Here is a 17810-nt window from a genome sequence, read left to right as displayed (position 1 = left end):
GGCAATCAGAGGAAAACTGTCTCAAACAGTGGAGACAGACAGAACGTTGCCATCATGGCAAGTAGCCACTGATAGCTTTATCCTACAGCTGATGGCCTTATCCTCCAATAATATCGCAATAACGCTGCAGGTCTCTATGCCCCCCCAGCTTTTCCAAGTCTCAGTCAACAGATGATTGCTACTTTACCCCCTCCTCCACAACATCCTATCCCCAGCTGCTGTTTGATAAACTTTTCTCTGCTCCTAGAATGCACCCCAAGACGCTGATGGATTTTAACCCCCGTTACTTAAATCTTAGAACCCGAAACAGAGAGAAGGCTTTCTGCTAAATCTGATTTGCCAGATGAATATACTACTCTTCCACAGCATCAACATGTACTTTTTTTTTAAGAGACCAAACTGCACTACAGCTGCAACATTCCTATCACCGTCCATCTGCCACCCACTCAACATCCCAGTCTATAACACGGGGACTAGAAATACCATTAATTAAGAGCACAATGCCTCTGAGATACCTACTGATATTCTGCTCTGCACTAAGGGAATTTATGGTGGCAGTGCTGATGGCAATAAAGCCTCCCAACTTACCATTTGCTTAGCTTTTCTGAACCCAAAGAGAAGCAAAGTGTACAGAAGGACTTAAGGGGGGGGGAGAATAAGAAATAGACCAGTTGGAGGAGACTGTGATGGAAGAACAACCAGGAGATGTGCTGCTGAGGTAAGGAAAGCTGATGTTTACATACTGATTCGAAGCAGGAACCAAACCTTTGGCCTTTATACCGTATTTTTCGCTCTATAACACACACCTGACCATAACACGCACGTAGTTTTTAGAGTAGGAAAATCCGTAGGCATGCCACCCGTAGGCATTCCCTCCATAACACGCACATACATTTCTCCTTACTTTTTAGGAGGAAAAAAGTGAGTGTTATGGTGCAAAAAATACGGTACTTGCCTGGAAATATATTCAGCCAATGTAAATTTGGCTGGTACAGCAGTCAATCCTGTAACAACTACTTTAACAGATAATGAATGTTTTTCACACGTGGGACCCGTATATGTGAACATCAGATTTTGTGGCATGTAATTCTTGCCTGTGTATGTAGAAGTACATGTGGCAGGCTTTAAAAAAAACCCTGCACAGGTTTGACAAGCTTATGGATACAAAATTGGAGTTTTTACTCCTGGATATAAAAACCTGGATAGAAGAAATGGGCCCTTATTTGATAGACTCCTTCTACGATTGGACATCCGTAATTAAAGACTGGCAAAGAACCTGAGGGACATAGTGTAATGTGGGAACTCCAGGAAGATATTAGAAGTGGAGGGATAGGTGAAACGCAAAGGGGAAAGAGGGGAGGGAAAATTGGAATCCAAAGGCTGTAAAATTACTATTTATATTTATCTTATTTCCATCTGTACTATGTTTGAAAGGGGGAAACTCGTTGAAGGGTATAGATCGATCTTAGGGGATGGGAATTTGGATAAATTGGGTTATTGATGAAGAGTGTAATTTGGGGATAAGAATTTGTTGAATTTAATTGCTTATTTGGAAGATTTGGAATACAAGAGGGGGTAGGGAGGGGAAGTCCTAGTTATTGGCAATAGATTGGATTTAATTTGTTTTGATTTGTTCTAATTTGGAAAACCTTAATAAAAATTATTATAAAAAATAAAATAAAAAAAACCCTGCTTAATTATGGTCACCTAAGAATGCTTAAGAAGGTGTAAAACTTTCATGTGAAAGTACTCCATACTGGGATGCCTGAAATAATTCCTGAAATGAAATGCAGTATCTAGAAGATTCTGGTTTACTGGAAATCAATGGATTGGTTATCATAATGGCACTTGCCAATCATATTAGAAGTGAGCTTTTTGCAATTTGCAGATTTACGCATGTAGCTTAATATTTACTAATAAGCAATTAACTGTAATGTACTCAAAGATGAGTTAATGAGGATAGCTCAGTCATGTGCAAGAGTGAATTACAACACTCTGAGAGAATTAAGAAGTCTCCTTAACCAACAGAACTTGCTAAAATATCCTATGTAAAATGTGTGTCCCCTAGCAGCTGTTTGGTCTGTGGAAGCACAGCTGCCTAAACTTTATTGGCACTAAATGTCATTCTTGCACACAAATTGGATGCCTGGAAAACCCGAAGGCAAATCTTGGTCCGTTAGTGCTATCATATACAATCATGTTCCCCAATAAGATGTGAAAACTGAAATGGAAAGCGTCAACAAACCCTGGCCACAGCAAGGACTGGGGCATGCCCACTGACAAGCGTGCCACCATGACAAAAATTTACTCTGAGTTGTAATTAGTGGCACTGTCATTTTCGGTTGCTCCTGCCAATTAATTTAGCCTGTCAAATAGAAAAACAGCAACATTCACATGATAATTTATAAATGGGGAGATGAGTCTAGCAAAGCGGTAGCTGCAGCCAGCAGAATTCCCTCAGAGCACTTAAAAAATAAAATAAAGGGAATGGGGGTGTGCATGGGGGTGGGCGGGAAGAAAGTTAAACTGTCCTTGTTATAATTGTTAACGCTGATCGCTCAAGTAGAAGACGGGCTGATTAAAACTCCAAACGAGCCTCTAGCTCGCTTATATCTCAGAGTCCGGAATGATAGAATCAGAGGAGTTTATTCATACCATTAAACCCCAGAGAACTTAATTGAAAGAAGAGCACAGCCCGGACCTTGACAAGCGGGAGGTCACAGTAATTGCTGCCGGACATATTTAACATTAAGATAATCAGGCCATTAATTACCCTTTGGATCATTAAATCAGCCAGTTGCAAAATGAAATTTCTGCCTCTATTACTCACTTGAGAGACCACAGGGGTGGCTTTTAATTTATCAGTGAGCTTGAGATACAAAGGACCAGGCATGGGGAAGGAGAAAAGGGGGAGAGGACGGGGGGGGGGGGTTTGCTTCAGCAGAGGCAGGAATATCAATCCGCCATGCTTGGTGATTGTGGCAAATTAACTAGGTAAGATAACCTCAGCTTCTAAAAGGCAGAAGCTGGGGGTATGTAAATAGATGAGGGCAGACAGGGAGATCAGAAGCTGCACACCACTTAGCAGGATAATAAAGGAAATCATCCTTGATTATCAGTGCTAATTTGGACACTGCCGGTAGCTTGTTATGCGTGTTCTGAGTAGCATTTAATTAATTCAATTGCTTGTTAATGAGGGAAGTGACATGTGGGGAGCAGATGCCACCCAACTGCAGATGGGTTCTGGTCAGCCCATCACAATAAAGTCTTTTTTTAAATCCCCCCCCCCCCAAACGAAAGGTGTCAAGCATGGAAGCACATTCAAAAGGGGCATAACACTGACCTCACCAGGAAAAGAGATGGTAAGAAATAATAAAGCCTGACAACAGTGAATATACAGGTACTGATGTTCCCAGAGGCTCTATCTGTAATGGTACTTACATCCTTATATCAGAAATTCAAGACTGATATGACTACACCATCATTGTATGATCAGATTTAATAAAGCAAAGAAAGGTTGCAATGCAGTTGTTTACATCTGAGCTACAAGCAGTTTTGATAGGCCATCCCTTGGCACGATTCTCAATAGGAGTAGATATAACTTCCATTCCAGACCAACCTGGCATTAGTAGTTCAGAATTTTGGGGGTGGGGTGGGGCACTGTTGCTCAGCAAAACCCCTAAATTGCTGTTGGGCAGACAGCAGCAGCCAGGAGAATGCAGAGCATCAGGCCCCTCGGCTGGCATTGCCACGAACGACAAGCAGCATATACGGCTTTATTGAGGTGTGGAATCATCTTCCCAACCACCTAGCAAGTATCTGCCTAGCCTGGCTGTTGGAATGGGCAGGGCAACAGTCAGTCTTGCTTCTGCATTAATGCTGTGATGACGGTTGCCTGCCTTGTTCAGCATAGTGGTTGTTGTGATTTAGGTACTCAGAGCAGAATGGAGACAGATGTATTTAATGTTTGCTTCTGTGGCCAACCTGCCAGCTCTGGTCTTTCCTTGCCTGAGCCCTGGCTGTCCACTTGGCTATCACAGCCTGAGCCTGGCTGGGAATCAGTACTTTGCTACCTATATTTACAGCCCTGCCACTCACATCAGCACAAGAATTCAGCAGCCAGCCAGTGGTATAGTGGCTAATTTTGAAGTGTAGGAGCTAAATATGATGGCCCCCATAGGCACATCCCATGGACACAGTTGTACTGACCCATATATACAGAGACATACAGAACACCCCCCTCAAAAAAAAACCCCAAACAGACGCACTTAGCATAATACCAATTATTTTCAGAATCAGCTGACACTTGCAGATGTTTAGAGGACCAACTTACCTTGGAGGACACATTAAGCATTAATAAAAGACCTTCAGCTAGCTGCAATGCAAACTTTAGCTTTCAACTTGAAATGCAAACAGTGTTGCAAATAACTGTCAAGTGAATGTTTGGACCAAGGGGTCATCAATATATGGATGACACCCAGCTCTATCACTTATTTTCATCTGCAAATTCCAGGGAGACTGTGGAGACAGTTTTGGAGTGGATGGAAGTGCTGTGACTGGGAAAGTCAGCTGATTGAGATGAAGGGGTACAACTGGTTGTAGATGGAAAACAAAGCTGATAGGGGATTCTCCTGGGCTGATAGGCCAGTTAGGACTATCACAAGACCATGCCTCAGTAATCCATGCATTAGCCACTCTCAGATTAGGCTCCTGCCATATGCTCTTTGTGGGACTGACTTCGAAAATGATGCCCACCTGCTGCTGAAGTTGGTGAGCATGAGAGACAGGGGCTTCCCTTGGTGCTTCACAGACTGTGGCATTTCCTCCCAAACCTGCAGGGAGTCAACCCTGCAGTTTCGACACTGCAGACTTCAAAGGGGGTTTAAAAAACCCACCTTTCCAAGGACCACTTTCACTTGAATAAGGATAATTTGCTGAGGACACTAACTCAGGAAACTACAAATGAGTGGGTAATTTGTAAGGTGCAATATTAATGTTATTTATCTGACTGACTTTAACTGTGTAAGATGTTCTTTACTAATGTTTAATGCTGTTGTCTTTTTATAGCTTAAATTGCTGGTTACACTGTGTTTTTATGATAGTATGAGCCATCTTGAGTGCCCAATGCCTGAAAAAGCAAGACAATATAGTTATATGAATAAAAAATAAATAAACAAATATTCTGGGTCCACTGAGCATGTTCAGTCTTTCTTGGGCTACATTTGTGTTTTCCCTCTTTTTGTTTTTTTGAGGGGTGTGTGGACTGACTTGTGTCCAGGCTCAGCTACATGAAAACCTTGACTTTCTTCATGAATGTCTATGGATGACAACCACTTCTGTTCACGTGGGGGTGTTTTTTTTGGGGGGGGGGATGTTGGCTGTTGTTGATGTCAATTTTCTGTATCTTCATTTTGGATCTTACGACTTAAGTGCGAACTAGGAAGTAACCTACCTGGACACTGAAATTCTTCTTTCTACACACCCATACCCACCTTTGTCCAGCCACTCTGTTCTGCTTCTACCCCAGCCAGTATTCCGTGATCGCTGAGTCTTTAATGGGCTGTTACCAGAGTTCTCATTTCCCTTACCACAGCACCAAATAACTCAGTACAAAACTCTCAAATTGTTGACATACTTATAATAAACCTCTAGTTATAAACTTATCACTAGAGACCACAAAGTTATGTTGCCATTTACAAAAAACGGCAACATATAGAACAAAAAAAGGGGGCAGATAAGACATGGAGCTCTTCAATTTCCTATCACGATATTGACATGAATTGCTACCAGTTCTTTTTTGGGCAACCTCTAGATATGCGTATAAGTTTGCTGAAGTCTGAGTGTTCCACAAGAGGAACCCAACTTAGATCACATTCCTGTACTGCTGCGACCTGTAGGACATCCCACAATCTGGACAGAGCCCATGGGTTGGCAGCGCATTTGTACACACAAAGCATATCCTAAGAGGAAACAAAAAAATTCCTTCCAGTAGCACCTTAAAGACCTTAAAGATACACAGAAGTGTGTATCGTGTGTATCTGAAGAAGTGTGCATGCACACGAAAGCTCATACCAAGAACTAACTTAGTTGGTCTTTAAGGTGCTACTGGAAGGAATTTTTTTGTTTTGACTATGGCAGACCAACACAGCTACCTATCTGTAACTATCCTAAGATGAACATTGAGGAAAAATAACTAATGAGGTAGTTCCAGATCAGCATCAAGATACACGCAAACATTTTATTAATTCCTGTTTTAAAGATGGACAGTCTTTTCATGTTATTCAAAAGCAATACTTTCTTTTATCAAGCAGAATTCTGTCCCTGTGTGGCTGTTCAGACACCACTGCCATTTCACTGTCACACCAGTCAAAATCAATGCTTTAGGTGCCTGCTTAAATGGTATCAATAGCAGCTGGATGGGGGGAAAGTCTTGATTTGAACCCCAATTCATTTAATTATAACATTGATCAAATCTAATTTGACCCACATTACGAAGGGAGGGTTTAAGGACAGATGCCCCCAAGACATCAAATTTAATATTGAATACACTGGGAAAAAATGTCAGCTGTTGCACAATCCATACCAAAAGATTTCCCCTTTTTCTCCCTTTCCTGGGAGTAATTAAAAGATGCTTTTCTTGACTAATGATCCCCCGTTTAGAAATAGGAAGTCGATATTCCTCCTGCAGCAGTCAGCTTCAATTTGTCACACTGCTCCAGAAGTTTGAGAAGCGGTTCTCAGGGTTGTTTGGTAATTGCTGGAGCCAATTACAAGCTTTTTAAAGCTGACCTAATCAGTGGTCCACTGAAAACAATCAGAAGCCAGCTGGTCTTGTTTCTACAGTAGTTTCAAAAGCTCCCCTCCTGCTCTGCAACTTTATAAACTTTTTGTGCTTGGTATAGTCACACAAATCACAGACCACAAATGTTAACTTGCAAGCTGTAGCTGCTCACCAAGATTTTCCTCCGAATCATGTGAAACCTCTGCTTAAATTTCATTGCAGCTTCCACTGCACTCCTGGTTTTGAAGAATGATCTGTTTCTAACTGCCAGATTTTAAAGTTAGGTATGATGTTGTGGGTAAAACCGCAGTGCCTAGGACTTGCCAATTGTATGGTCGGTGGTTCGAATCCCTGCGGCGGGATGAGCTCCTGTCTTTCGGTCCCAGCTCCTGCCCACCTAGCAGTTCGAAAGCACCCCTAAGTGCAAGTAGATAAATAGGTACCGCTTTATAGCGGGAAGGTAAAAGGTGTTTCCGTGTGCTCGCCAGAGCAGCTTCGTCACGCTGGCCACGTGACCCGGAGGTGTCTTCGGACAGCGCTGGCTCCTGGCCTCTTAAGTGAGATGAGCGCACAACCCTAGAGTCGGACAAGACTGGCCCGTACGGGCAGGAGTACCTTTAATTACAGAGTCTTGATGCGAACTTCTCGCATTTACAGCTATGGATGTAATTTTGAACAGAACACCTGGTTTCTAAACTTGCCCACAAAGAAGGGTGGGCAAGAAGTGTGATTTGTGTTGTGCGGTTAAATCAGTGTAAGAATGGGACGAAGGCACAGTAGTTTGCTCATTGGAGATAAGAGTCTGCTCTGAAACTGCAAGCTGGCTAACACTTATTTGGGAAGTGATGAAAACTTAGGGTATCAACCAACATGCAAATCAATATGTGAACCCATTTAGATTTTTTTTTTTGGCAAAAATTACATATGTGCTTTTTTATATAAATGTATGTGATGCCACTTTTCTGCAAGGTGGTTATATCCATGAAATGGTAGGACAGCTCTTCATATGTCCCTGGTGCTTATTAGTATCCTACACATACTAATGCTACTACAGAATTATTTATGTATCACAACCAAGCTGCAAGAGTGATATGGAAGGTTACTGGCTTGGGAGAGCTGTTTGGCTTCCTTAACTCAGCTTCTAGCAATTAAGAAAATTAATCATTTGACATAGAACTCTACCTATGGATTAACTACAGTCTGTAAACTTCAGTTCAGATAGACATAATGCTGGAAATCATTCAACTACTTCTAAAAAAAGTAATCATTTTTGGTACATTAAAAAAGTATGCCCTTTCTGGCCCAGAGGCAATCATAGGGATGCAAAACAGGTAAGAAATACTTTATGGTTTTGCTGACACCTTGTGTTTGAAACAACGATATTAAAGCAAACATCATACATTTATGCAACATGGTACTTTTTTTTTAAAAAAAAAAGGAGAAAAAAAGAGGGCAGCTGTATTACAAACTAGTAGAAAACTAAATATTCCTCAAATGGAAAGTTATAATGCACAACTTTTAATAGTCTGTTTTGTATAAGAAGGATTTACATTGTCAGATAACAAAACTACTTCATGAACCTATACTGCAAATTAGTAGCAAGAAGTATGAAATCCAGATATGATTTGTCACATTGAAATACCGGTAACTGAGATTTATGAGGACAGATAAATCTGGGTCATGGGTAGATCGAGCTTTCTCTGGATTTTAGCTTAACTTCAGTATAAACTTTTTTACTATTTATGTCTACACAAATGTCTGCATATATAGTAATCAAATAATAATAATAATAATAATAATAATAATAATAATAATAATGTTTTATTTATACCCTGCCCTCCCCAGCCAAGGCCGGGCTCAGAGCGGCTTACAAGCAATAATAAAAACAAGATGAATGATTACAACTTAAAAACAAAAATAAAATACAACATTAAAATAATGGAACATTAAAATATTAAAATGTAGCCTCATCGCAGGAGAAGGAAAAGAAAGAAAGAGGAGGGGAAAAAAGAGAGAGAGAGAGAGAGGGAGGGAATCAAATTGGCTCCAAGCCAAAGGCCAGGCGGAACAACTCTGTCTTACAGGCCCTGCGGAAAGAAATCAGATCCTGCAGGGCCCTGGTCTCATGAGGCAGAGCGTTCCACCAGGCCGGATTCTTTGATTCTTTGATAATGAATCAAAGATGGCACCAGAATTCATTTTTGATATTTACGGATTAATGTAATGGCACTGTTGACATTATGATACAAATAGCTATATTTGTTCTGTAATAGCAAAAGACACACCAGGGTTTATATTTTTACAATGTTATGGAGCAGAAACCAAAGAAAGAACATTTAACACCCCCACACTCCTATTTAGGAAGAAAGCACTCAGGTTTTTGAAGTTCTACTGCAGTGTTTGTTGCCTGAAAGGTAATGGGCAATAAAAATGAGTCTGAATTCTCTCTTTTCTTTTCTTGTTCCCCTTTGGGTTTGGGTTTTTATTTAGATTTGTTTATTTATCTTCGATAAAAAATATATTGGATATTTAATATTAACCTTTGTGTAGTTTCTTTCCAACTTAATATTAACCTTTATATATTTTCTTTCAAACTTTAATAAAATCTAATGTGGGAAAAGAGTCTGAAATACACTTACGAATGAAATTTTATTACTTAAAATATTATGTTGTATTATGTTTCCTTGCCAACAAAGGTCCGTATAGTAAAAGCTATGGTTTTCCCAGTAGTGATGTATGGAAGTGAGAGCTGGACCATAAAGAAGGCTGATCGCCAAAGAATTGATGCTTTTGAATTATGGTGCTGGAGGAGACTCTTGAGAGTCCCATGGACTGCAAGAAGATCAAACGTATCCATTCTTAAGGAAATCAGCCCTGAGTGCTCACTGGAAGGACAGATCCTGAAGCTGAGGCTCCAATACTTTGGCCACCTCATGAGAAGAGAAGACTCCCTGGAAAAAGACCCTGATGTTGGGAAAGATGGAGGGCACAAGGAGAAGGGGACGACAGAGGATGAGATGGTTGGATGGTGTTCTTGAAGCTACCAGCATGAGTTTGATCAAACTGCGGGAGGCAGTGGAGGACAGAAGTGCCTGGCGTGCTCTGGTCCATGGGGTCACGAATAGTCGGACACGACTAAACAACAACAAATTATGTTTCCTGAGCCAGTATTTTTCAAATAAAAGCAGTAATTAATGATTCACAGAAACTTAAAACTCTTATATATTGGTCTAAAATTGTATTCTATTAATACTATTATCCACAACAACAAGTGTTATCTTTAAAGGCAGCAATGAAAACAGCCTTTCCTTGTTTATGTATTTGTTTGATTGTTGTTAGCCGCCCTGAGCCCGGCTTCGGCTGGGGAGGGCGGGATATAAATAAATTTATTATTATTATTATTATTATTATTATTATTATTATTATTATTTGGATAAAAGCAATGTAATTAATGGAAATATTAGAAAAAATATGAAATTGGCTCTTAAACAGTCTGTTCAGATGACACAATCAAAGAGACCTGTACAAATGGTGAATGGGGGGGTAGTGTTGAACTTACAGGTCACCTTCCTTATGCTTTGCTGACTATACTTAGGGTATTTGTGAATTACAATGTTTATCTGGAGAAAGAACTCTGATACCGCAACCCCAAATCTGCTTACAAGCACCAGTCTGGGGGTAGGCAAGTATTGCTCCCAACTGCAGTTATTCACTGAATGTATACAGTATGTATATAGTATGCACACAATGTATATAGTAAGCACACACAAACACAGGCAAAGAAGGACCTCGCTTGCATCCTTCAGGGTAAACACTAGCTAGCTAGAACCGGGCAAGAGGAATCTCTCCCTTGCAGGACTAGTTAACTAGTTACACCACTCCGAGCTTCTTGGAGAAGGAAGGAAGGAAGGATCCAGTGCTCTTTAAGCATTGGCTCCCATTTAAGACTGCAGCCAATGAGAGCAGTGCAGAGGTACTTTCAAAAGATAAACATTGGGTTAGATATCTTTCACATACTTTTTCAACGCCTGCATGCATACTGAAACAGCTTACCTTGAGGAGTCTGGAGAGGGTTTTGCACGTCCCTGGGTATTTTCTTCCCACACGCTATTCGCTAACTCGTTCCCAATGGAGGACATTACTTTGATGAGTTCAATAGGCCAATCATCCAAGTCAAGTGAGCGCACACGGGACACGTGTGTGCCAAGGTTTCGGTGTATCCCTGAGCATTCAATACACATGAGCGCTCCCAGATTTAAGCTTGCCCAGTCAGGATCTATAGGAAAAGTAAACAAAGCAACACAATGAATATACATTCTAAGAGCTTTTCCCACTTATGGCAAGGTTACCAGTAATCAACTCTTATTTGAAGTTTTAACAGAACCCCTGAGTGATACATGATGCTGATGAGTCTGGACCCCCTATCTAATTCTTAGCCAATTAAGGGAACTTTTAGCTCATGGTTCTTGGGGAATAAAATCTTAAGAATTATTGTAGCAAATGTTTTTCTACCAGCACAAGTATGGTACAGGTTAGAAGCAAGTAATTTAAAGATGATGTTTTTACATAAAGGTACAAGTGCAACCTATTTAGCTATCATGGGGTAAATATGGTGGCAAAATGGAGAAGATGACAGGAAATAAGATGATTATACAACTCAGGACAAAGAGACAGCAACCAAAGAGCAGCTCTAAAAGTCCAAAATAAAAACCAAGCCCACCTAAAACAGGTGTGGGGAGACTTTGGCCCCTAAGAAGCTGAATTACAACTTCCATCAGCCCCTACAAGCATGGCCAGGGCCACTGTGGTCCAGTGACACCAAAGGTTCCCCACATCTGTACTACCATGTGACCTGTACTACTAAATGCAGTTACTCTCCTAATAATCACTGTCATCATTTGCAGATTGATTATTTCATTTTTAACACATGCTTGTATGATGAGAAAAGATGAACAAGGCACTCCATCCAACATCTAAAAAGCAACCATTCCGATTTATGCAATTTCAAGGAAGTATGTGCTGCTTTTGATTTTAGAGAAATCTCGGATTGCATTGAAAATGCAAAGCCTACCGACACCAGTTGAGGCATGGGAAAAGCACAATTAGCAGTGCTTATAGTTCTGAGTAGTATTTCAGATAGCCAGATGGTCCACATCAAGAAGGGTGACACAGAAGGAAGGTGGACTCTCCTTCCTTGGCGGTTTTTAAGCAGATCTGTCATGGATACTTTAGCTGATATTTCTACATGGCAGGGGGTTGGACTAGATGATCCTTGGGTCCCTTTTGCGAATCTATGATCCTTGAAAATTTGGAATTGACTCATGGTCTTGCTAGTAAACACTCACACCACACCTGGAGAGGAGACTTGCTTAAATTGAAGCTTGTATCCAAGGTGGACAGTAACAGTCATGTGATGGAATTCTTAGCAACTGGCTTCCAAGTTTAAGCTGCAAAGGATGGTACTCTGCTGATCTCATAAACATGAGCAAGGAAGAATAATAACTAAATATATCCTCTCCTGGTGTCTAAATCCATTCCTACAAAGCCTGCCCACACTCAAAAGGAAATTAGGGTCAAGTCTTTCCCACAGTGACAATGATGTTCAAAGAAGTTAAGGGGACAAACATGACATTTGACCTCTCCCTTGCGTCTCTGGCCTGTTTTACATACTAAAAAAAGACAGGTGTGTCCAATTTTAATGCAGGATGTGCATGGGGGAGCTGACCCCCTCACCTCTTCATTCCAGCTGCTCCAGGGGAAACCCTCACGCCCAGGCCATACCTCAGGCTAAAACTTAGATCCCATCACCTTCGACTCAAAAAACTGAGTTATCTGAAGGACCAACTAGGTCTGTATCAATGTAGCCGCAAAAGCCCATAGCAAGTGCCAGATGCCGGCACATTAGCTTGGGAGGGGTCAAATCAGCTGAGTTAAAAAGCAGGTGGCTGCCCACTGACTCCCGAGCCAGGCTCAAGGTTTTACATATACATATATTTGTGTATCTCATACTAATATTAAGATAGGCATTGTACGTTTTCTAATATCACATGCTTTTTCCTTTTTGTCTGGAAAGAATGACTTTAAAATCCCCTAAAATTCATAAGAGCCATTATTTCCCCTCTTATCTAGAGCATAACAGTAGCATGTTAAGTGGAAAAGGAATGCGAAACTGAAGAAAAAAAATCTCCCTCCTCAAAAGTGTTCCAGGTCAGTACTTACAAAAAAATGAGGTCTTAATCTAACCAGCAGCATGCGTTAATTAGGATTTAATAGGAATACACCACACAAATCAAATTCCATAATGAACACTAACTAGTGAAAAGAACACTGAATATAATACCAAGAGGGCAAGAACTAGAACAGGTGTTCATGTAACACTGAAGCAAAGAGACTACAAGCTTTATGAAGCCCAGGATAATGTTCCTTGTGGAAAAAAAGTACTCACTTTGTGCCCCACAGTCCACACAGCGAGAATTGCCTCTGATGTTTCTTATTGACTGAAGGGCCATGGCCTCATTCTGACTTGTCAGTCGGGACTGTGTATATTTAAAGAAACACACATTCAGGAAATAAGAACTCAAAGAAAAGACAGAGACAACATTTCTGTCAGCTGGTAAAAAAGAGAGTTCAGAAATGGGTTGAATGAACATGATCATGGAATTTGATGCTTTTGGTTAGCTTCTCAGAAGTTGATCCTTTAGCATCTTTAAGTACTGTAATTCTGCGTCTGACAAGCACAGCTCACAGTTTTCATCCATGTTTCTGACAGCTCAAGCTTTTATTGAACCACTGGGGCATAGAGCGTACAGGACATCAGGAATCCAAAGGCTGTTGTCAGTGGTAAAGCAAGCTCAGAACTGAAGTGTGCCATTAATACCACAGAACAGTCCATTCCTACAAATTCTGTTAAATTAAATTAATTCCTGTACTAATTTTGTTTCATGGTTATTGGTTGTTAGGAAGATTTGGGAATAGAAGCAATGGTGAACAGAGCATTCTACCATCAAAAGATCAGAATTGATCTTATGGCTTGCGTTACGGACCTCTCTCCACAGTGGCCCGCCAGTGACCTCTACTTTGACCCAGAAAGATAATCTTTATAGAAAGTGACTTTCAGTTTCTATACCAGCTGAGTCCTGAGCAAATTCAACTAGCTGTATCAGCTCATGAACTTCCGGCTACAGATTTCAATAGAAGCTATAAAACACCTTACATAAGCTGGTATCTAGATATGCCATTATCAGGGATGTGTCTTGGTGGTTTCCTCAATCTCTTTCTTTAGAAAGTTTAATTTTGCATAACTGTTCTAGTTAGCTTATTCTACATTATGAATGTAAAACATGTATGAGCCATTATGGAATGAAGGTACTACTATATTTCCCTTTCCAATTTAATCTATTTGTGGTTTAAAAGCCATAAGACTTAAAAGTTTTATTTATACATTGAACATGTAATCATCCCTAATTACAGAGAAGAACCCTCCCACTAAGCTTTCCTTAGCCAAGGTCAAAAGAACAAAAAATTGTGAGCATGTATCTTGAAACGTAAGTCCCAATCCAGCTAAATTTAGTAATGACAAATCCCCATTGAAACGAAGAAATTAGTTGTGACCAACTTGTCCCACAGCTTTCAAGAGGATTAAGTCATGACTAACTTTAGCTAACTTGCTAACTTGGATTTAGCTAACTTGGATTAAGTCATGACTAACTTGCCGATCGAAAGGTCGGCGGTTCGAATCCCTGCGGCGGGGTGCGCTCCCACTGCTCGGTCCCAGCGCCTGCCAACCTAGCAGTTCGAAAGCACCTCCGGGTGCAAGTAGATAAATAGGGACCGCTTACCAGCGGGAAGGTAAACGGCGTTTCCATGTGCGGCTCTGGCTCGCCAGAGCAGCGATGTCACGCTGGCCACGTGACCCGGAAGTGTCTCCGGACAGCGCTGGCCCCTGGCCTCTTGAGTGAGATGGGCGCACAACCCCAGAGTCTGTCAAGACTGGCCCGTACGGGCAGGGGTACCTTTACCTTTACCTTTTTTAACTTTAGCTAGATCACAGTTGTAGACAAATGTTGAAATGGGACATTGTGCACAATACTATCCTGAAGATACACAATACTATTCCTGCAGTATTAAAGATAAAGTGTCATACATTTTCTAGTCCTAGAGAAACACAACAGCTCCCAGGAAAAATTGTAAAGTAACAAAGTAGAAAAAAACTACTACTTTGCAGTACTGTACTCAAAATACTGAAAGCAAGATTTAGATCAATTTAAAAGCAGCAACTATTCATTCCTAATGAGTTATTTTAATGTGAAATTATATAGAAAACAGAAAAAGTAAAACAATAAATAAGTTACTATTAAAAATCTAAATGCAAAGCAAGGCAAAACATTCCAGACATAATAATACTGCAGGAATTTCTCCTTTAAAACATTATAGAGGGTCTAAATGTTGATGACATATATTCTTTTCCTCTGATCAATGTTGCTTATCTTACCTTATTCTTGCTGCTCTCACATGACTGCAGGCTGGCCAGAATTTGACTCTCTATAGCTTGGACCCAAGCATCTCTTTCTTCATATGTTGTAGCTTCAAAGTGCCAAGTCTGACCAGTAAGAGACACAATGATAAATTCAAAGTTATCTTCTTGTTCTGAAAGAGAAAATGGAGGGAGAGAATGATGGGTTAAAACTTATATTTAAAAGAATAAATTAAAACATGATATTAAGAAAAGAACAGATGTAGCAGACAAAGGGTGCTCATAACTCTGTCCCTAATTTAGAAAATGAAGAGAGAGGCTGTGATTTCATCACAGTGAAATGTCAGGGAAGCTAAAACTGCAAAATAACAACAACAACAACAACAACAACAACAACAACAACAACGACGATGATGATGATGATGATGCAGGGGAAGCCAGACTAATTGTTTGGAACAGTTTTGTTAGTAATACAGATAAGCCAGAACCTCAGAAGCATTCCCCAGCCCACAATATTTAAATATAGAATCAATTTTTATCTTCAGTGTTGGGAATTATTCTCTTCTATTATAAAGTTCAGATAGGAAGGGACCCAAAGGAACATTGCAAAAACAATGAAACAGAAATAAGTACATCTTGAAAAATCAGAATGTACCTAAGATGTAGGTTTACTTTTTCTGATTTTTTTTGTTTTTGTATATTTGTATTATGTTGCATTTGTATGTTGTTCTACTATTCTTTAAATAATCTTCATAATCAGCCTTGATAGGCTGCATTTAGGAATGCAAGAGTAATGGTAGGAAAGGACTCCTTAAACGCTTTCTCTTCCCACTATCTGCTCTTGAAAAATGCCCCCCCCCAATCCTGCAGGGTGAGAGTTTTTTCTCCCCAAATTTTCTACTTTTCATTTGAAAAAATAGGAGAAAGTCCTAAAAAGAATCTGAAAGAAATTTGGAGAGCAGATTTGGAATCAAAAATAAAAGATACAATTCAGCAAGTGTTATACGGCGGAAGTCTCCTATTAAGGTTATATAGGACGGTAAAGGAGTCCATGATAAAAGTGGTACTAAGGTGGTTCCCAGTGGAATTCCCGATGGAATTGGCAAAAAGGAACATTGATTTTTCTAATGTGTGCTGGAGAGGATGTTAGGGGATGGACACTTTTTTCATATGTGGTAGATCTGCCCAGTAGTGCAATATTGTGGGTAAAAATCCTTCAAAAAATCTCTTCTATTGTCTGTCATATTCTTCCATTCAACCTGTATTCCACTCAACCAGAGGATATATACCATGTAAGTCACAAAGCCCTAATATTGTTTGTTGGCTGAAGAATTAAATTGCTCATCACTGGAATCATTGCTCTACCTTTACTTTAGACCAGAGCTTCCCAAACGTTTCAAGTTGGTGACACACTTTTTGGATATGTATCATTTTGTGACACAGTGATTCAGTTTTACTAGCAAACCAGAGGTTAAACTAACCCTTTCCAGCCCCAGGAGGAGCACGGGGAGTACTTGTGTGACACACCTACACACTACAGCCAACACACTAACATGTCACAACAAACAGCTTGGAAAGCTCTGCTTGAGACAGTTGGAGAAACAAAATTTCAAAATAATCAACTTCCCTTTTGGTCAGATCATCTGCCTAGATATGGAGTTTTGCTTTTGTTGCTGTTCTAATCTTTTTGCATTCTTTTACTCTAGGATCGTCTTCTCGGATGAATGTTCCTTTGTACTTATTTATGCTGGCTATCACAACCAGTTTTACATTCACTTAATCACTTGTTTGTATTTACTCCAAGCTTCTAAGTCATATTTTATCTTCTCTTGCTATTTATTGGTAGGTTTATATTGCAAATGAACTCTCAACCTAAGTTTAAAAGATGAGGAAAGCAGAAAAAACTCCTGACATGTCTAGTTTGTCACAGTAACCAAAACTGATTTGTTGTAGGATGTTTATTTCTTCTATGATGATGGTTGTATGTGTTTTGAAGCTCAACTTTAGCACAATTCTCACCATTTCCACACAGTTGTTTTTTAAAGAGTTTTGAATTCATATTGAGTTAGTTCAGATAAATGTTAACAATTCAAGCATTCTAATCTCCAGCCCCTTCCCATATGATACAGTAAAAACAACAAAAGGCTCATTTTCTAACACTGTATTCTTTTCAATATTTCATGGATGAAAATAGTTTGAATGGATGGGATTAGGGGCAGAGTCTGGCAGCCCAGGGACTGGGAAAGTGGTAGGGACAACACAGTCCACACTTAAAACTATGCCACAACTAGAAAGTGGACAGCAAAAGGGAATACAAGCAGCTGGCTCCAGATAACTCCTACTGGTAGTCGGAGAAGCAAGCGAACGAACACCCATACACACTTTATTGCATTTATACAATTGAGAGGACTTTGGAGACCACGAAGGAGACCATGGTCAATGGTACCAAAAGCTGCTGAGAGGTCAAGGAGAATTAACAGGGACACATTTTCCCTGTCTCTTTGCCGACAGAGGTCATCATACAGGAGGATCAGACCATGACGAGGGACTGAGATC

At 40.2% G+C, this 17810-nt stretch overlaps 1 protein-coding gene across 4 annotated transcripts in view; it reads right to left on the bottom strand.

Moving 5' to 3' along the window:
* Positions 1–17810, bottom strand: part of AGAP1 (ArfGAP with GTPase domain, ankyrin repeat and PH domain 1) — a 316238-nt gene that overhangs the window by 34759 nt on the left and 263669 nt on the right. For all 4 annotated transcript variants that reach the window (XM_083706024.1, XM_083706025.1, XM_083706026.1 and 1 more), the window contains 3 exons: positions 15273–15427; positions 13227–13317; positions 10835–11057 (listed from right to left, as the gene is read on the bottom strand). In XM_083706024.1, coding sequence (XP_083562150.1) covers positions 10835–11057; positions 13227–13317; positions 15273–15427 — 469 coding nt within the window. The remainder of the gene's footprint in view (positions 1–10834; positions 11058–13226; positions 13318–15272; positions 15428–17810) is intronic.

The sequence above is a fragment of the Podarcis gaigeae genome, assembly GCF_964106915.1.
Source record: "Podarcis gaigeae genome assembly, chromosome: 1".
NCBI classification, from domain to species: domain Eukaryota; kingdom Metazoa; phylum Chordata; class Lepidosauria; order Squamata; family Lacertidae; genus Podarcis; species Podarcis gaigeae.
Note: the sequence above shows the minus strand (reverse complement) of the source record. Positions and strands in the feature narration are given on the sequence as shown.